At 42.9% G+C, this 16,465-nt stretch overlaps 1 protein-coding gene across 1 annotated transcript in view; it reads left to right on the forward strand.

Moving 5' to 3' along the window:
- The first annotated feature begins 4,772 nt into the window (after positions 1–4,772).
- col22a1 (collagen, type XXII, alpha 1) overlaps positions 4,773–16,465 on the forward strand; it is a 42,827-nt gene continuing 31,134 nt past the window's right edge. The window contains exons 1-7 of the mRNA XM_070922095.1: positions 4,773–4,863; positions 4,965–5,531; positions 9,414–9,494; positions 13,944–14,055; positions 14,591–14,714; positions 15,362–15,637; positions 15,758–15,838. Coding sequence (XP_070778196.1) covers positions 4,773–4,863; positions 4,965–5,531; positions 9,414–9,494; positions 13,944–14,055; positions 14,591–14,714; positions 15,362–15,637; positions 15,758–15,838 — 1,332 coding nt within the window. The remainder of the gene's footprint in view (positions 4,864–4,964; positions 5,532–9,413; positions 9,495–13,943; positions 14,056–14,590; positions 14,715–15,361; positions 15,638–15,757; positions 15,839–16,465) is intronic.

A 16,465-nucleotide genomic window follows, 5' to 3' on the forward strand; every position in this document is an offset into this window, starting at 1 on the left:
AGTGGGAAAATCCCCACAAGTTGAGGGGTGCAGGTCTACAGGCAACCTGCTGCTACTTCGAATCTGCCATTACCAAAAACTTCAAAACTCTGCTGGTGCTGGAAGAACAGCGCCCTCCTGCTGTTTTATGCTGTAAAGCAGTGCAGCCGATTTCCCACCAAGTCTCCCGAGTGGGAGGCATCAAGGTAAACTGCGACGTAAAGAGTGGTAAAGGGTTGTTTTTTAATTATACTGATGTGTGAAACTGAATGTGGCCATTACTGTCTTATGGTGAAAATGCTGCCTTAAGAACTGCATAGTCTGCTTCAACACTAATTCACACATTAATATTTTGAACATATTTTGGAAGAAGAGCCTCTCTCTGATGTGGGAGGCTGAAAGCTGGCTGTCAATCAGAGGACAGATGGCTTTCTCCAACACTACACAGTGCGTGCAGCCTCTCACTCAAACTACAAGCTGGTCACCTCTTTAGCCCTCTCACATAAGGCGACAGACGGTTCCTCGGACTGACACCATCACTCATAGCGTGCATCTGCCCCAAATCATCAGCTTCTACTTCCCATCCCTGTCACTCGGAGCCTATACATAGCCTGGCCCGCGCTCCTTTTTCCTTGGCTACAAAAGCACTGAAAATAGGCCTGGATGTAATGGCTAACTTGTTTGTTGTCCATGACATTCAAATATTGACACTGTGTTTTAGAGGATGTTGGTGCCTCGACAGCTCCACAGCAGATTTCGATGTATTTTCTAATGCGGCAGAAGCATGTGGTGGCGACTGCAGGGGCACTTTAAAGAGGAAGGTTCAACCAAGAGCTGCCAACATGACACTTGTGATGTGGAGGACTTTAGAGGAGAAGCACAGAATGTCTGCCAGGCAGGATGTCTGACACAGACACAGACAACAGAGCTGGTGTGTTTCACTGCAGCTTCCTCTCCTGCCAGGGAGCACGACCACACATGATAAGGACATCAGTGTGCGCTGAAATGTGAATTACAGTCATCCTCTAAATGCGTATGTCAAACCAAAAGACACGTAGATTTACATGTTGGGAAACAGTAGTGACTTTTCCATCAAGGATAGTTTAGATGCTAAGGGATTGCAGGGTGAAATACGGAAAATGGGACTATTCCTCCATGAGTTGTATCATGTGTGTTTTCTTGTTGTAAATAAATAATCACATCTACAAAGTGGATGTCATAAAATAAAACTTTCATCATCTCTGAGGAAATTGGGACGTTGCTGAAAAGAAACGGGGAAATGTTTGGTGTGTCAAAGAGCAACAGAAACTATTGAGGCAAGTGAAGAATTAATATATATATATATTTATATTTCATATATGAAAATGTGTCACATGGAAATGAAAGATGTGCGGTCTGACATGATTGTAAACTTGTCAAAGCAGCACGACATGAGTAATATAGATCACAGAGCTTTACTGTAAGTCAGTGCAAGGACAGACATTTAACACAAAGCTGCAGGCATGAGTGTTCTGTAATCATTCCCCCAACTTAAATACAGCCCTTCTCCACAAGTGTGTGGCTGCTTGAAGCCAACGCGGCCCGGCCCACCACCAGTCCCAGGGCGGCTCCGCTGTGGCTATCACAGTGGCAGAGGCCGGACAGTTGCGGCGGTTGCCAAGAAGCCGTGCCTTTTTCTTTGAGGGCAACACTTCAGATGGGTGCAGCCATAATGGAGAGAAAATAAAGGACCAAAATATCCAGAAAGTTGGGTCTATAATTGGCTGCGCCTCTCAGCCTTTTTTTATGTGCGAGCACGGCCCAGTCAAGAACAGTAGAAGCCAGTGAAACTCTACACTTTCTCCCCTCGCAGTTCCCTCCCACTCTGTCCACCCATCCACAAGGTTTCTGAAGCTCACCTCACCTCACTTTCCAACAACACTGTACACTGGATTGTCACCCTGGATTATATGCTGTGATAATCTAATCTTGATTTCTGGCGCCTGCAGGAGAGGTACTTTGGATTATTATCACCTGATAATGATGCTGCCCCGGTGCTGATTCAGGGTGTGGGTGCTGGAGGCAAGGGGAGACGGACACCTCAGTGACGCTGACTGAGTGACAGGCCAGGTAAGAAAAAAAAAAAACGTAGCGTCATAAATTAATCCATCTGTCACTGCTGTCTTCCTCTAAAAACGGACTCCAAAACACTTATTTATTCATCAGCAGTTTTGAATTGTTGGCAAGAGGTGCTTTTTTTGGTATCCACATGCTGTTCAGATGCTCTATCAGAGAGCAGACTTCCTCTTTCTTTCTCTTCCTCTTGGGTTGGACATGGAAAAAAAAAAGTGTGTCTGTTTTTTTTGTTTTTTTTATGTTTTGGGAATGATAAATGTGGTACTTCTGTTATAGACATCTACCTTGCAGTCCCAGGTCTACCATTGAGAGAGGAAGTGGAAACAGGCCTGATACAGACACAGTTTGTAAGGAATCTGGACTCAAGTTCAGATGTTGACAGAGGCAAACCAGCTTGTTTTTTTAGCTTTACCTCGGACACAAGTATGCGCTTAGTAGTAAGCACTGGGAGACCCATACAGTATATTTAAATGTGATCAGAAGTGAAAGGGGGACAAATTAGGATATGTTAGGCTTGTACAAAGTTGGGTAAAGAGGATTATTAGGAGCTTGATTCTTTTTCAGCTGTTTTCATGGGGCGGCTGATTTCTTTTTCTTTTTTTCACTGAAGTCTTGCTGGGCTGAATTTCTCAGATTTTAAATGCACACTAATTAGGGCAATTACAGCAGAGTGATTCAGCGAAACTATTCTGCTCATTAATAGCACCAGTGAAACCAAGTAGCAGAAATAGCATAATGGAGAATCAGATAAGGAAACTTGTATCTGGAGGCCAAAGCAATTTGCTTTACCCGCAGTAAATAATGCACTCTCTATTTCACAGGCGATATATAGGCCAAGCCACAGTCAACAGGTTTCTCTTCCCACAACATTTCCTGGAACAATATTCTGCTCAAATCACTCTCTATCTCAAAATCATACAAGCATATACTCACTATATTCACATTTGTTACTCTTTCATACATCTACTTCATTTCTAAAATATGCTGCAAAGATGGCAACATAATTACCTTTGAAACAGGAGAAATACCGCAAGTGTCAAGGGAACATAAATCATGACAATATCTGTATCAGTTAATAACAATACTACACAGTACAATATGATCATATAACTCCATATTATACTATATGCCCTCCATTAAAGGATTAGTTTGAGTCATTGGGAAATACACTCATTGGTTTTCTTCCCGAGAGGTATGGAAAACATGCCAGTGTGCATCATGTGATGAACACGGTTGCAATACCCGGTGCAGCCACTGTGCGAAAAGTGCTTCACAGCCCAGCTCCTTTCCTGGGGGCTTGGATTCGCTGCTCTCGGCCAAGAAATAGTCCGGCACGTAACCCCCAGTAAAACCTCAACGTGTAGTTTTTGTACGTATTAAACAAACACAAATAAAACGTGTTAATGAGTGAGCTTTAGAGGTCTTTTCAGTCTTTATGCTAACCTACGCTAACTGTCTCCTGGGTCCAGCTTTTCAAAGAACAGATATGAGAGTCGTATCAATCTTCTCACACGCTAAGCAAGAAAGTAAATACGTATTTCCCAAAATGTAGGTTTGGATGCCATTCAACTCTAGAAAACAATTGCATTTACAGACTAATGGAAATATCAGAGAGCACGGAAAGGTGGTGAAGGATGGTGAAGAACTTTTCAGAACACGAGGGACTCGTATTATTGCTTTCCAAGTTGTGCATAAGCCAGACTTTCCTCAACCTCCCCCAGTGACCCCCCGCAATGAGACACTCTCCCAGTCAGGATGAGTCCTTGTTATGGCTACGGTCAGTCACACATCAGCCCTGATGGTAGGCATCGCAACCACTGGTGTACAATAAGAGCAAGAATAGTTTTGTGCTTACATGATAGATTTCTGTCAGTGCCACCCAGGCACAACAGCCTCATGAACCAGAGACAGACTGATCGGTCCTTTGCAACGTGCCTGTGGATCAAATCTGCGCAAATGTCACTCTAGCAGCTCCAAATGACAACTAGAGATGTGTGAATTTCAAACTTTAAAACATCACTATGGAGAAATCAGCAAACTCCACACTCCTAAACGTTATTCTGTTACTGTCTTGTGGGTGGAGTTGCCAGAAAAAAAATAGTTTGGCCAACAATCTTTGGTGAGTCCAGTTTTGTCTGGATGGAGTATTCGCTTGCTGCTGTAGAGAGATGTGCATTTCAGTCTTAGGTTTCAATTATCACGTCCTGAAAATGGAGAACATTTCCTGCCAGCTTCCAAGCCAGAAAGAAATTCAAACAGGGGACAATAGAAATACTGAACAATAGGGGGGATGAGATAGAGAATTTCTTTCCTGTTGAGTCCCAGTCCCTTTATACAAATAACTGCTTAATGCAATCTTAAATCAGCTTTCAACCAGTCCCATGTCAATATAGAGATGTGGCAGGAGGCTTGCTTTTTTTCTTTTACAGCAATCTCCCTGCACTGCAGGAAGTGCTTCATCCACTTTGGTCTCACTGTTGGAGAGAAATCCTGTTTGCCAAGGGACAGTTACAATGTCTTATGGTTCAGTTGTACATTTATAACATAGGCTAACTGACTGTAGTGTCTGCTAGAGTACATGTAATAGTGCATTGTTGATGTTTCCACTGACCTTTCCACAGACTGGACAGCTTGATGTGGTAATAAGCTAAACAAAACAGACCCAAACCTAGGCTGAGATGGAATTACGACTGGGATTTAGGATCACCCTGGTCTTGGTCATCCTGGCTTTGACTCTTTCCGGCGAGAGAGTGGAAGCACAGAGGGCAGGTAAGACCATTAAGATTGAATATTCTGATATAACAGCAGTGGTAGTATATATTATATTTTGACTGTATGTGACTAAATCCTCCTGTATTTACCTATGACAGGATGTAAAAATGTCCACTATGACTTGGCGTTCATCCTGGATACCTCATCCAGTGTTGGAAAAGAGAATTTTGAGAAGATCAGGCAATGGGTGGCCAACCTTGTAGAGTCTTTCGATGTGGCACCTGACAAGACAAGAGTGGCCGTGGTCCGCTACAGTGACAGACCCACCACTGAGTTCAACCTGGGTAAGCACAGGACCCTGGAAGATGTGAAGCGAGCTTCCCGTAACATCCGCTACCTGGGGGGAAATACAATGACCGGGGATGCTATCAGCTACACCACCGACAACATCTTCACGGAGCGGAATGGAGCGAGGCCCACAGCCAGAGGCATTCAGAGGGTAGCCATCCTTCTCACAGATGGCCGAAGCCAGGATTATGTTCTGGAGCCCTCTAAGGCAGCTGCCAAAGCCGGCATCAGGATGTTTGCCGTGGGCATTGGGGAGGCACTGAAGGTAGAGCTGGAGGAGATCGCAGCCGAGCCAAAGAATGCCCACGTCTTCCATGTGACGGACTTTAACGCCATTGACAAGATCAGGGGCAGGCTGAGGAGGAGGCTGTGCGAGAGTAAGTCGGCCATCCGGCTCAGTGCCAACACATCCCTCACACTGCACGTTACATGGCTTCTGTTTGAAGCCTCACTTTGAACAGCCCGCCTCATCCTGAACGTGCACTTAATCAAATTAGACTCTTATTTTAACCTTTAAGCACAAGATGGAGAAAAGACCCCAACCGCAAAACCCCACCCCAACCACAAAGAGCTGCTGCACATTCATACAATCAATTGTGGCTTCTTTTTGGCGGAATATGAGGCGTGTGAGGGGGCTGTTGCAAAAATTGGCTTGTAAATGACAGTTTTCTAACCAAGACATTTCTGTGGTGTAGCTGCCTTTTTGACTGCTGCTTTGGTGCAGAGGTGTTTAGCACTGGAAAGCTTGTCTTAAGCTAACCTCAATGGTTTTTCCACTAGTCTGCTGTGAAAATCTTTCAACACAGGCACACAGGCTAAAAAAGTAGCTTACATAGCCAAATGAATTTGGTAAAACAGGCTTGAAAATAAAGCTACAGCCTCATGTTGTGCGGTAGCTATGTGGAGAAGTGGAGAAGGATCTGCATGTGAGTGTTTTCATGGAGAAGATGGATGCTTTGCACTCCAACGCTTGAAATTCCTGCCTAAAATTAGCCAGACAGGAAAGAAAAGGATGCCATGAGTCTCAGCCGCAAACAGTAAATACAAAAACAGAAAAGACATGATTACATGGTTTAGCACACAGATGAGCAACGACAAACTCTCAACTCTCACTCTAATCTGGCTTTAAATTGTCAAGTATGACAAGGCAAAAGTAGAGACTCCACTGAAGTCTCTGTTGATTCAGACTCCTTTATTCTTTTTTAAGGGCATATCATCTTGCAGAGTGATACTGGTGCAAGGGCAGCAAGGAGATTCATTTTAAAGCCACTGGCCTTTGACCTTGCTCCTTGACTCCATAGATTTTCAATCTGTCAACGAATAATGTTGGTCGTATATAAAACATGGCATACACGCAGGTTTAGAGCATTATGCTCGGTAGTACTAACCAAAGAAGGATACAGTGTTTTCTTTCTGTAATCTCTAAAATCGCCACGAGTGAGTCTCCAAGTATATCAGTGGTCAGCTAAACTGGCTCACTGAGCAATGCAAGTTATTTTCACCCAGAAAATTATAGCTGTAATGTTTCAAGTTGGTCCAGTGCAGCCGCTCCAGTGTCCATGTCAAATGTTTTCACCTTTTAATCTATACGTTCAAAAATGGACACTACTTATTATGTGCTGCACTGATTCATTAGAGCATGTGTGGCCTCACTTAAGAATACCAAGGCTTATGACCACACACTCGACCTTACATGACCCCAGTGAGAGAGAACTTTAATGTCAAAGCTCTTGTCCCCTACGGTGTGTTTAAAACATTCAGCAGCCATAATGATGACACGGGTAATAGTAAGAATTAAAAATGTATCGGTCTCTGGCTGCAAAGGAAATGGTGGCTGTTAGGTGGGCAAGGCTCAAGCTTCTGCTGATACTATGAACCTGTCCGAGACAAGGCAGGTTTTACATCGCTTCCATTTTCACAGCCGGAGCCCTAAATTATAGCTTCAGGGCCACAAGTGCAGGGAGTAACTTCTAGCATGCTTAGTCTCAGGGCTGTGCAGCAACTCCGTCTTTAAAAAAAAAGAGTGACGCACTTCTATTCATTCACAGAATGGTCGTTTTTGGTAGACTCGCCGCCTTCATAAACAATATAGACCAAGAATCTTTTCCGAGATCTTCAATTATCACTTTCAAAAGACTTTAAGAATGAAGGGGAAAAATTCCTTTAATTTAACTGCTAAACAAACTGATGACAGACACAAATAAGGACAAACTCTGCAGCTGAAATTAGAAATTAACCATGTGAAAAGGAGTTAACGTCACTTGTAGAATTACTGAAAAGTATGCAAATACTCGCAGTTAAATTAGCTGCTAGGATTTTCCTATTAGACGTGCTCTGGGCTTTGCCTGGAACATAAAAACAAGCCAACAGAGCCGTCCTCATAACGAACGCTGCAAAGGTTAAATGCTACTCTGACGTGATGATTTTTATAGCAGTGATTTAAGTAAATTGCAGGGTTTGATGGTGGGTGTTTGGCAGATACTTGATCTATTAGGGAAGTTGGAGTGCCTCACTGTGCTATTTTCGGCCACAGACAATATTTAGGACTGACAGTCAGGACGCAGACAAATTGTTGGGCTAATGTTAGGTTTAATGAGGAGCTCCTCTGAACAGATTTGCTGTCGTACCTAATCAACAATATGAAAATGTATCTCGCCATGTGGGATGGGTGAGAAGGTTTTATACACTTTGTCAGTTGTGAAATGAATGCAGGGGAACAGACCATTGGGATTTTCGAACATTGATGAGTCCAGATTAGTCTTGATAAAACTGAGATTTTATTTGTGCAAATACACCACCTGCAGCATTAGTAAGTGGGGATGGGACATTCTTCTTTGTTGCAGCCGTGCTATTTAATTTAGATTGCGAAGCCTTGTCTAATGCAGCTGGTTGGGTCACTAAAATTACATAAAACATGTTTTCACACTTGCCTCTTGCGGTAGGGAGACATGCAGATAGTTTGGGGGGGGGGGGGGGGGGGTTTGTCCCCCAGGTTTTGTGATATCAGCCTCAGATTTTTCTTACGCCACCCCAATGCAACAAAGATAATAGGAATTTAATTTATTAAAAAATTACGTTTAGACACAAAAAAAGAGTCTAGAGGCATGCCAGCAGCTTTGTAAGACCCAGCAATGCATTGAGCTGAATGCTAACATCAGCATGCTAACCTTCTCATGACGACAATGCTAACATGCTGATGAGGCCATTTACCATGTTCACCCTCTTAGTTTAGCGTGTTAGCATGCTAACCGCTGGTAAGTAACACTTAATACAAAGTACAACTGAGGCTGACCATAAACTTTGGTTTCATCCTCAGGACAGTGAAAATACGACCTGATGATGGTGTTACATGGAACGTAAAAGGGTTATTAAAATTCAAAGGGGGACAAGACTGTCTGAACAAAATGCCATGGCAATCCATCCAGTAGTTGTTTAGATATTTCGGTCTGGACCCACCAGTTGACCTCACTATGAACCGTTTCCACAGGAAGTATTTCCCTGCTAGAAAGTAGTGTTGGTATCGAGGTCTGTGGAACACTGTTTCTGGAAAGACAAGACGACATACACTTTTTAAACATACATTTTCAATGCTGTGAGAACCATAAACAAACATCACCTCCAAGTGACAAAATATGTTTGTTGTTTTTGGCAGTTGAGTTGAAATGGCCCTTTAAAAATGCCAATCTCATCTCTATGCCAATGTTTATATCTTTTAAACTCAACAGGATCCGTATCTGCGTTCTTCAGTAGTGAAGCTGGCATCTTGACACAAATAGAAAACACCCCTCCCTGCCAATAAAAACTTAACCTGACGGTGTTGCCTTTCTCACTGTCACCACCATCGCTGAAATGTGTGTGTGTTGAAATATGAAACTGTTACTGCTTCTTGGGCCTGTGGATGTGCCCCCTGCTCTTGTAGAGCCACCCCCCACCCACTCACTCCAATCCCCAGACATCAGGCAGGAGAGGTGGAGGGCGGTCTGTCTGCGCCGATGCTCTTCAGATCACATATCAGTCCAAAGGCTGCGTTTCAATGAGATCACCATTTCCTAAAACAATCCAACAGCCCACACCTTTTTCGTCTGACCCTTCATATAGTTTCATATAGAATGAATTGTAATAAAATGATAACACATGATCAGATTTCCAACAGGAAGATACAACGTCATTTGAACAGTTCTCTTTGCCTACCCTGTTTCCAAAGGATCATCATATCCTGATTTACAGTGTCTAACTGAGCTATTGTCCTTTCTCCTCAGATGTCCTGTGTCCAAACATGAAGGTTCAACCTGATCGCTTTAAGCCCAACAGCACCAGTTATGGTCTCGAAGAGGTTCCAGGTATGTGCAAACTGCTGCTTTTCTAACAGCAACACGCAGCGCTGGCAATAGTCTTCAACCACAAAGTCAGCTCTTTATTTTTCAAAGCATTTCCTACACTCCCACATTTAGCTTTTTTTTTTTTTTTTGACATGAAGAGAAACAGCGAGATACTTCTCTACATGCAAAGATTTAGACAGTTTTCTCTCACAATTTCCTCTATTTCTGTCTGATTGCAAAGTGAATTGGTTTTATTCATGCCTTTGAAAATGCTACCTTTCTGACACATTCATTTTTCTGTCTTATAAAAACTCAATATACTTGCAAAAACAAAATGCTGTCAGACTGGAATTGACCTCTGTTTTCCCCACTTTACATCACAGCTAGCCATTTTGGAAACCAAGTTGCTTGTGTTTTAAAAAAGTAGATGTATTTTGGTTCCAGGCAGCCGTTGGCTTCCATCCATTTCCATATGACATGAAAATCAATTAGTATGTGTCGTGTAATCACTCACACGCATATATCAAGTTACATTCATTTTTGTCAAAGTTGTAGTGTCATATATTCAGAGATAGCAAATTGTAAAGTATACATGATTTAAAGTTAAAGTCTGTTACTATTTAACATTTTGGGAAATAGGCCTTTTCGCTTTCTTGCTGAGAGAAGCTTAGTAATTAACATTTCAATAACCTAGCTGTTCACCCCTGCTTCCAGCCTTTATGCTAAGCTAAGCCAACAGGCTGTTGCTGGTAGCTTCATATTCACTATACAGACATGATCTTGTCCTCTAACTCTCAGCAAGAAAGTGAATAAGCATAATTCCAAAAATGTCACACTATAGCGAACACACTGATGTGTTTCTTTAAATGCAGCTGTGATTCAGCGCTCGAATTATACCAACTGAAGCACATTACTAGTCCTCCATCATTTGATGTTATTTCATATGTTCCAAGCTGCTGTGTTAAAGGTTTCTCAGAACTCTTGAATAGCGTTTATCCAGAAAGGTCGGATGTTGTTACAAGAGCGTCTTTTGGGGGATCTGAGTTCCTGTCTGTGTCTCCCACCCACATCCATCACACTAAGGGATATAACAGATGCCCAGACATGACTGTTTGGACTCCTGCTATGTTGAACTTCGTGGAAAGAGAGATGTCAGAGTGGCGAAAGCTGTGTTTTAGAGAGTTTGACTCTTAACACATTTGGCTGGCACAGTGACACCTCATAATGGTGACAGAGTCTGTCCATGAAGTACGTTTTTTTTTTTGCTATAAGGTTGCAGTGATAACCAGAATAAAAATAATAAGAATAAAATAAAATGAAATTGGGCAAGAGAATGAAATCTCTTTGCAAGTTTCAAATTGGATGTTTAAAATGGACACAAAATTATACTGCAGTACAGATCTTGAAACGTAAACGTATTTAATTACTTTTCACCACAGAAGCCAAGTTAGTGTTGTCCCCGCTGTTGAGAAGGCTTTAAGTTTGATATCACAGATTGACACACTCACAATCTCAAAAGTTGTTTCTACAAGGTAAAGTGACTTTTTGGTCAGAGTTAAAAAAAACAAAACAACAGCCAATCAAGGGTGATTTGGCAGTGCAGAGCAGAGGAGTGTTTGCTTCTGATCACAGCTGACAGCATCACTTCCCACTGTCGAGACATATTATCAGATCCTCGCCTTTGGGCTAATTATGTGGTTATCCTTTGCCTCTAAACCGCAGAGGAATTAAAACGAACTTTAGATAAATCACAGAAACCCACTGATGTTTTCTTAAACAGATGAAACACGTCGTCAGATGTGCTGTGAGCACTCTAATTGGGATAAATCCTTTTGGGCTGTGTTCTGTTGGTCTTTCTAAGTCCAAGATCCAAATCCAGGTCTTGTTCCATTGGAACATCATATGAGAAAAAAAACAACCCTTCTTATAACCAAAAGCCAGGTTATTGTGGAATACACCATAAATATACTGTACACTGCACTGATTTATATTTAGTTTACATTTAGCTACCAACGCCACAAATGAAATGGTGCTCCCTAAGAGAACGGTTACCTAATTGTTCCCACAGTATGGTCCAAGGACCACAAGGAGTACATCTAGAGGCCACAGCAGGTACCCAGAAAAAAACTTTGGATGTTGGCACAGTAAGAGAAAGTATAAGGACGATTATTGGTTTTCTCTGCCTACAGCATAGCACAGACCGCGGTGTCATAATCAGATCTAAGAGCTCAAAGCTGCATTGGGGCCCCACTTTATCAAACTGCGGTCGGAGGACTGAAGCTCCCTGACAAAGATATCCGGGGTTTTCCAAAATGCAGTAATTCTGTAACCGCGGCCTATCTTTAAGACATACATTGTCAAACTTACTTGAGTTAAGTAAACTTTTTTTTTTTTTTTCAGATTGTGGCCAAGCACATAGAGATTTTCTCTCCATCCAGAGAAGTACTATACAAACAGTGTTTATCGTCACTACACCAGCAGCTCCTGTAGGTTCCCACTTATAATTAGACAACAAATGCTTTCCACGTGGGCGCAGAGGGAGCGTAATTCACCGTGAGAAATGTCAAGGCTATTAGCCACTGATTGTGATTTGACAGCCAGGAGACCTGTGGTTTGAGTCAGACTTGTGTTTATCGTGGGCTGTCTAGTCTGACCCCTCGGGGGTACTGAGCGCACGAGAGGCTGCAGAGTGTCTTTGCGGCTCCCCGCTCACTATCTACTGCACAAACGTTGCCATCTGCTCTGATCAAAAGAATGCTGTGTGTGTGTGTGTGTGTGTGCTTTTCCCAGTCTGTCAACTCATCTGGCTTCTCCCACAGATCACCCCATTGGTCGTTTTTTTGGCTGTCCAAAATAACTTTTTGGGTTGATTATACGCTATCCGCTGCCAGTCCAAATTACAGCTCTGTGCTGAGATGGCCCGCAAACAGCCACAGAAACGGCGCGGCGAGCGAATGTGCACGCTGCAGGCAGGGTGACGGAGGGAGTCAGGGGCCAGCAAAACTCACAGCTGCGTGGCTTCCTCGAGCAAACCCTTCAGCGAGACTGATAAGCAGCAAAACATCCCTTTTGTGTAGCATCATGAAAGCTCAAAAGAGCTGAGCGTTAGAAAGCTTTCTACTTGCTAATTTGTTATCACTGGTCGTTGTATAAATGCATAGACTTCTGCTCTGATTCAAACGTAAGCCACACCCTTTCACATCAGACTTCTATCTGATTTCAATAGCCTTTGTTCAATTAGCTGCACGTATTCTGCTTGAGATGTCGTGCTTTAGTGTGTCCTTTGGTCTTAAACGTGGGAAAACTTGAAACTTCAAGACTACGCAGGTACACAGCTACACAGCTCTGCTCCAACACTGTCAGTTATGCTAGTTACCCTGATTGAGACTGTCGTCTCCATGGCTTTGTGTTAGTATTTTAAGCCAAAGCAGAGACAGCACCATCTACTGAAGAATAGAGGCAACTGTTTAATTTGCAAGTGAATAAATGGCATCCAAAATGAATGGAAGTTAATGAGAAATGCCCTTATTCATGTACAAACCGGCACAGAGAGACTCTCCACTCTATTATCCCTAACGGTGCCACTTGGTGATCTTTACTGACAGACAAAGACGCTGTGGTGGACGGCTGATCCCATCAGTTATTCAGTCTGCTATGACGGATCTTGTTTTTAATGTTATTTTTTGCTCTGTTGCTAATGCTGCTGGGGCAGCCTGTGTGTCTTAACCACCTGTTTCCAGGCTATTTCAAAATGACATCCACTAAGCTTTTGCCAGACTCTCACATTACCACCTTAATGTTCCGGTTTCCTCTTTGGAAGATTAGTGCACTGGTGTTAATATTCCCACCGGACACCTTACATCTCATAGATTTTGCTGCATTACTGAGGCCGTGCAGGAATATGGTGAGGCTGGCTTCATCCTGTTGGCTCGCTAATAGCACAGAATGCTTTCAGAGGAGCTCAGTCCACACGACATAACCACGGGCTTTCAGGGAGATCTGCCGGACAAAATGGCAGCATTAGTGCCGTTCAAGTTCTCATCCCGCTAGATTTACCATAGCTACAGCATTTGTTTGTTGTACAAGGGAGTGTCCTTTCTAAACCACCTAAATATGATCTGTGGTCACACCACTTCAAATCACACGCTGCAGGGCAACATACAGACACGTGCACAAACTCTCAGACTCACACAAGGACCTCTGGCAGCCAATCAAACAAATGAACGGCCAACAAATGACTCTATTTTCCAGTTATTCGGAAATACTGCGATTTTAATCTTTTTCCAAAAAAGCCACGAACACAGCGGCTGCAGGGTGTGGTGGGACTGACCCAATTAAACCTCAGTATACCCCGAGAAATCTGACAAAACCATAACTCAGCCGCACGACTCAAGAGCCCAGTGTGCTTATTTATGTGCGCGTGAGTGACTGTCTTGAGTCCAACTAGGCTACTTTACTATGTTGCTGCAGGGTTCGACCTGATGGAGTACTTCAGTGTGAGAGATATTCTGGGAACCAGAGATGATGAGGGCCAGAGTTCTTATGTTCGCCTTGGCACCATGCCCATCGTACAGCAAACAGAGTAAGTGACCATCCCGTCGTACTGCAAACAAGACAGTGCACCTTTCCTTTGTAAAGATATGACTCAAAGTCATGCCCCCCCCACGGATTGTGTGTGCACCCTGTCACATGCAGTGTTCCCATTAAGAACAGACTATTTTCATTTTCATTTCATTTATTTAGGAATATGTACCAAAGAATATTGCCTACAATTACAATGAAGATAAAACTAGATTTCGACACAGGGCCCCTTCTTGCAAGAGTTCGATGAGAAAATGTGTCAGATTTATCAGCACACCTTATGGTAGATGCTAGTATATAATACTGTTGTTGTTCTTAATCATATTAATGCAATGCTGCTCTGTTTCGGAAGGCAGTAACAGTATATATAAACAAAGCGGTTACTAGGTGAAACACAGACACTGTGTTTGATTGTTTCGGTTTGTACATTAATGTCTAAACTGTCATGGGGTCACTGCAACTGTGTGTAGAGTAGAGAAGAGTAAAGTACAGCAGCGTTTTTGTGTTAGCAATAACAATGTGCTTTCCTTCCGCAGAGATGTGTTTCCTCAAGGACTGCCCGATGAATACGCCTTCGTGACGACATTCAAATTCAGGAAAACCTCAAGACGGGAAGATTGGTACCTCTGGCAGGTCTTTGACAAATATGGAATCCCACAGGTGGGTCAGCCAAAAGTAAATAGTAATAAATGTGACTTTCATGTGTCTGGATTTAGCCAGTTATAAAGTTAACTTAGAATAGCTCACTATTAAGACCAGTGGCATGGCGTGACCGAACATATTACACACATTCCACCGTCGGGCGGAGATAAGTGCGCCCCTCAGCACACAGTTATCACACGTTTCGGTTATAATGAATGATTCATGTGAGAGTAACAGCTTGTATTTAAACACAAACACAACACAACCGTAACGAAAACCATTTTTCATTCAAATGCGTATTTCGCAATTGGAATTGCAGGAGGGGCGGCGCCCCAACGCCCTTAATGGACCACACGCTTAAACATGGAAATGGTGTGTTTACCTCTGTCAAGCCAGATAAAGTTAAATCCAGACTCCTGCTCATAGCTTTCAAATGGCATCTCAAATTGTAAAACTATTTGCGATACTATAATTCTTCGTGTTAAAGCAGGTTTAGCTAATGTATGTGTCTAAACTTTGTTCCATTATTTACTCTCATAATTTGCCTCCATGGAGAAAAAAAAGGTTGAAATTCTCTGTATGTCTCTGCATCTTGGCTTGAACCTGACCATGGCCATTTTGTTTCAGCTCCTATCGTTAACTTTATCCTGCCTCTGACTTGTCAGGTGTCCATCCGCCTGGACGGTGAGAACAAGGCGGTGGAGTACAATGCCGTCGGCCTGACAAAGGATGCTGTCAGAGCTGTGTTCAAGAACCCTGAAGTTGACAACCTGTTTGACCGCAGCTGGCACAAGATTGGCCTCAGCGTGGAAGCCAAGTCTGTGTCCCTGTACCTGGACTGCAAACACATCCAGACTTTGCCCATTGAAGACAGGGAGGACATCGACATCCAGGGAAAGACAGTGATTGGGAAGAGGCTGTATGACAGTGTTCCAATTGATGTGAGTCTTTACCTGCATGTAGTGAAATGAAGCATTATGAGAGGTACTGGTGCATTTTTAATTTCCCGATATTTTCTTGAGGGTGATCTGCTCATGAATTGTCTGTCTGTGTCCATGCAGTTTGACCTCCAGAGGATGATGATTTACTGTGATTCCAAGCATGCAGAGCTGGAAACCTGCTGTGATCTCCCCAATGGACCTGTGAGTACTGTAGGCAGTGTCAAAAATTCCCCCCACCAAATCTGGCTCCACCATGGAGACTCATTAGAGACTTGACAAATATACTAATATGTAATGATTATGTAGATTGCAAAACAGAGATGCATGAAAAATCCTAAATCTGTTTAAATTGCAGTCAGATACATTGTTTCTGAGTTTTATGCCGATCCAAGTCTTAGAAGTGCTCCAACTGTGAGTCAAGTAAATTCTTCTATGGGAGAAATGAATGGGACTTTTACTTCCAGAACCAGGGGTGTCTGAAATTGTTTCTCCCGATTTGCAACTCTATATTTCTCAGTAAACGAGCTCTCCAAGCCCCCTGGAAGTGCGCCGGGCTTTGAAGCCAATTTGACATAGTGGCCAAACCGTGTAATTACAACTTCCGGGTCCGTCACAAGATGGACACTGGACCCCAAGAATACTTTTCCCCTATAGACTTACATTGTGGAAGAGACGTCTGTAAATCAACGGATACTTTTTTTTTCAGGTACATCCACTTCCCAGTAAGGACACTTAAATTGCCCTTATTTAAACCAATATGTCCTAAAAGTTGTAAAATTCACTAATGACCAAATCCAGAGTCACTTTCCTAGGCATTGTCACTGTCGT

This window comes from Enoplosus armatus, chromosome 16, assembly GCF_043641665.1.
Source record: "Enoplosus armatus isolate fEnoArm2 chromosome 16, fEnoArm2.hap1, whole genome shotgun sequence".
Lineage (NCBI taxonomy): Eukaryota > Metazoa > Chordata > Actinopteri > Centrarchiformes > Enoplosidae > Enoplosus > Enoplosus armatus.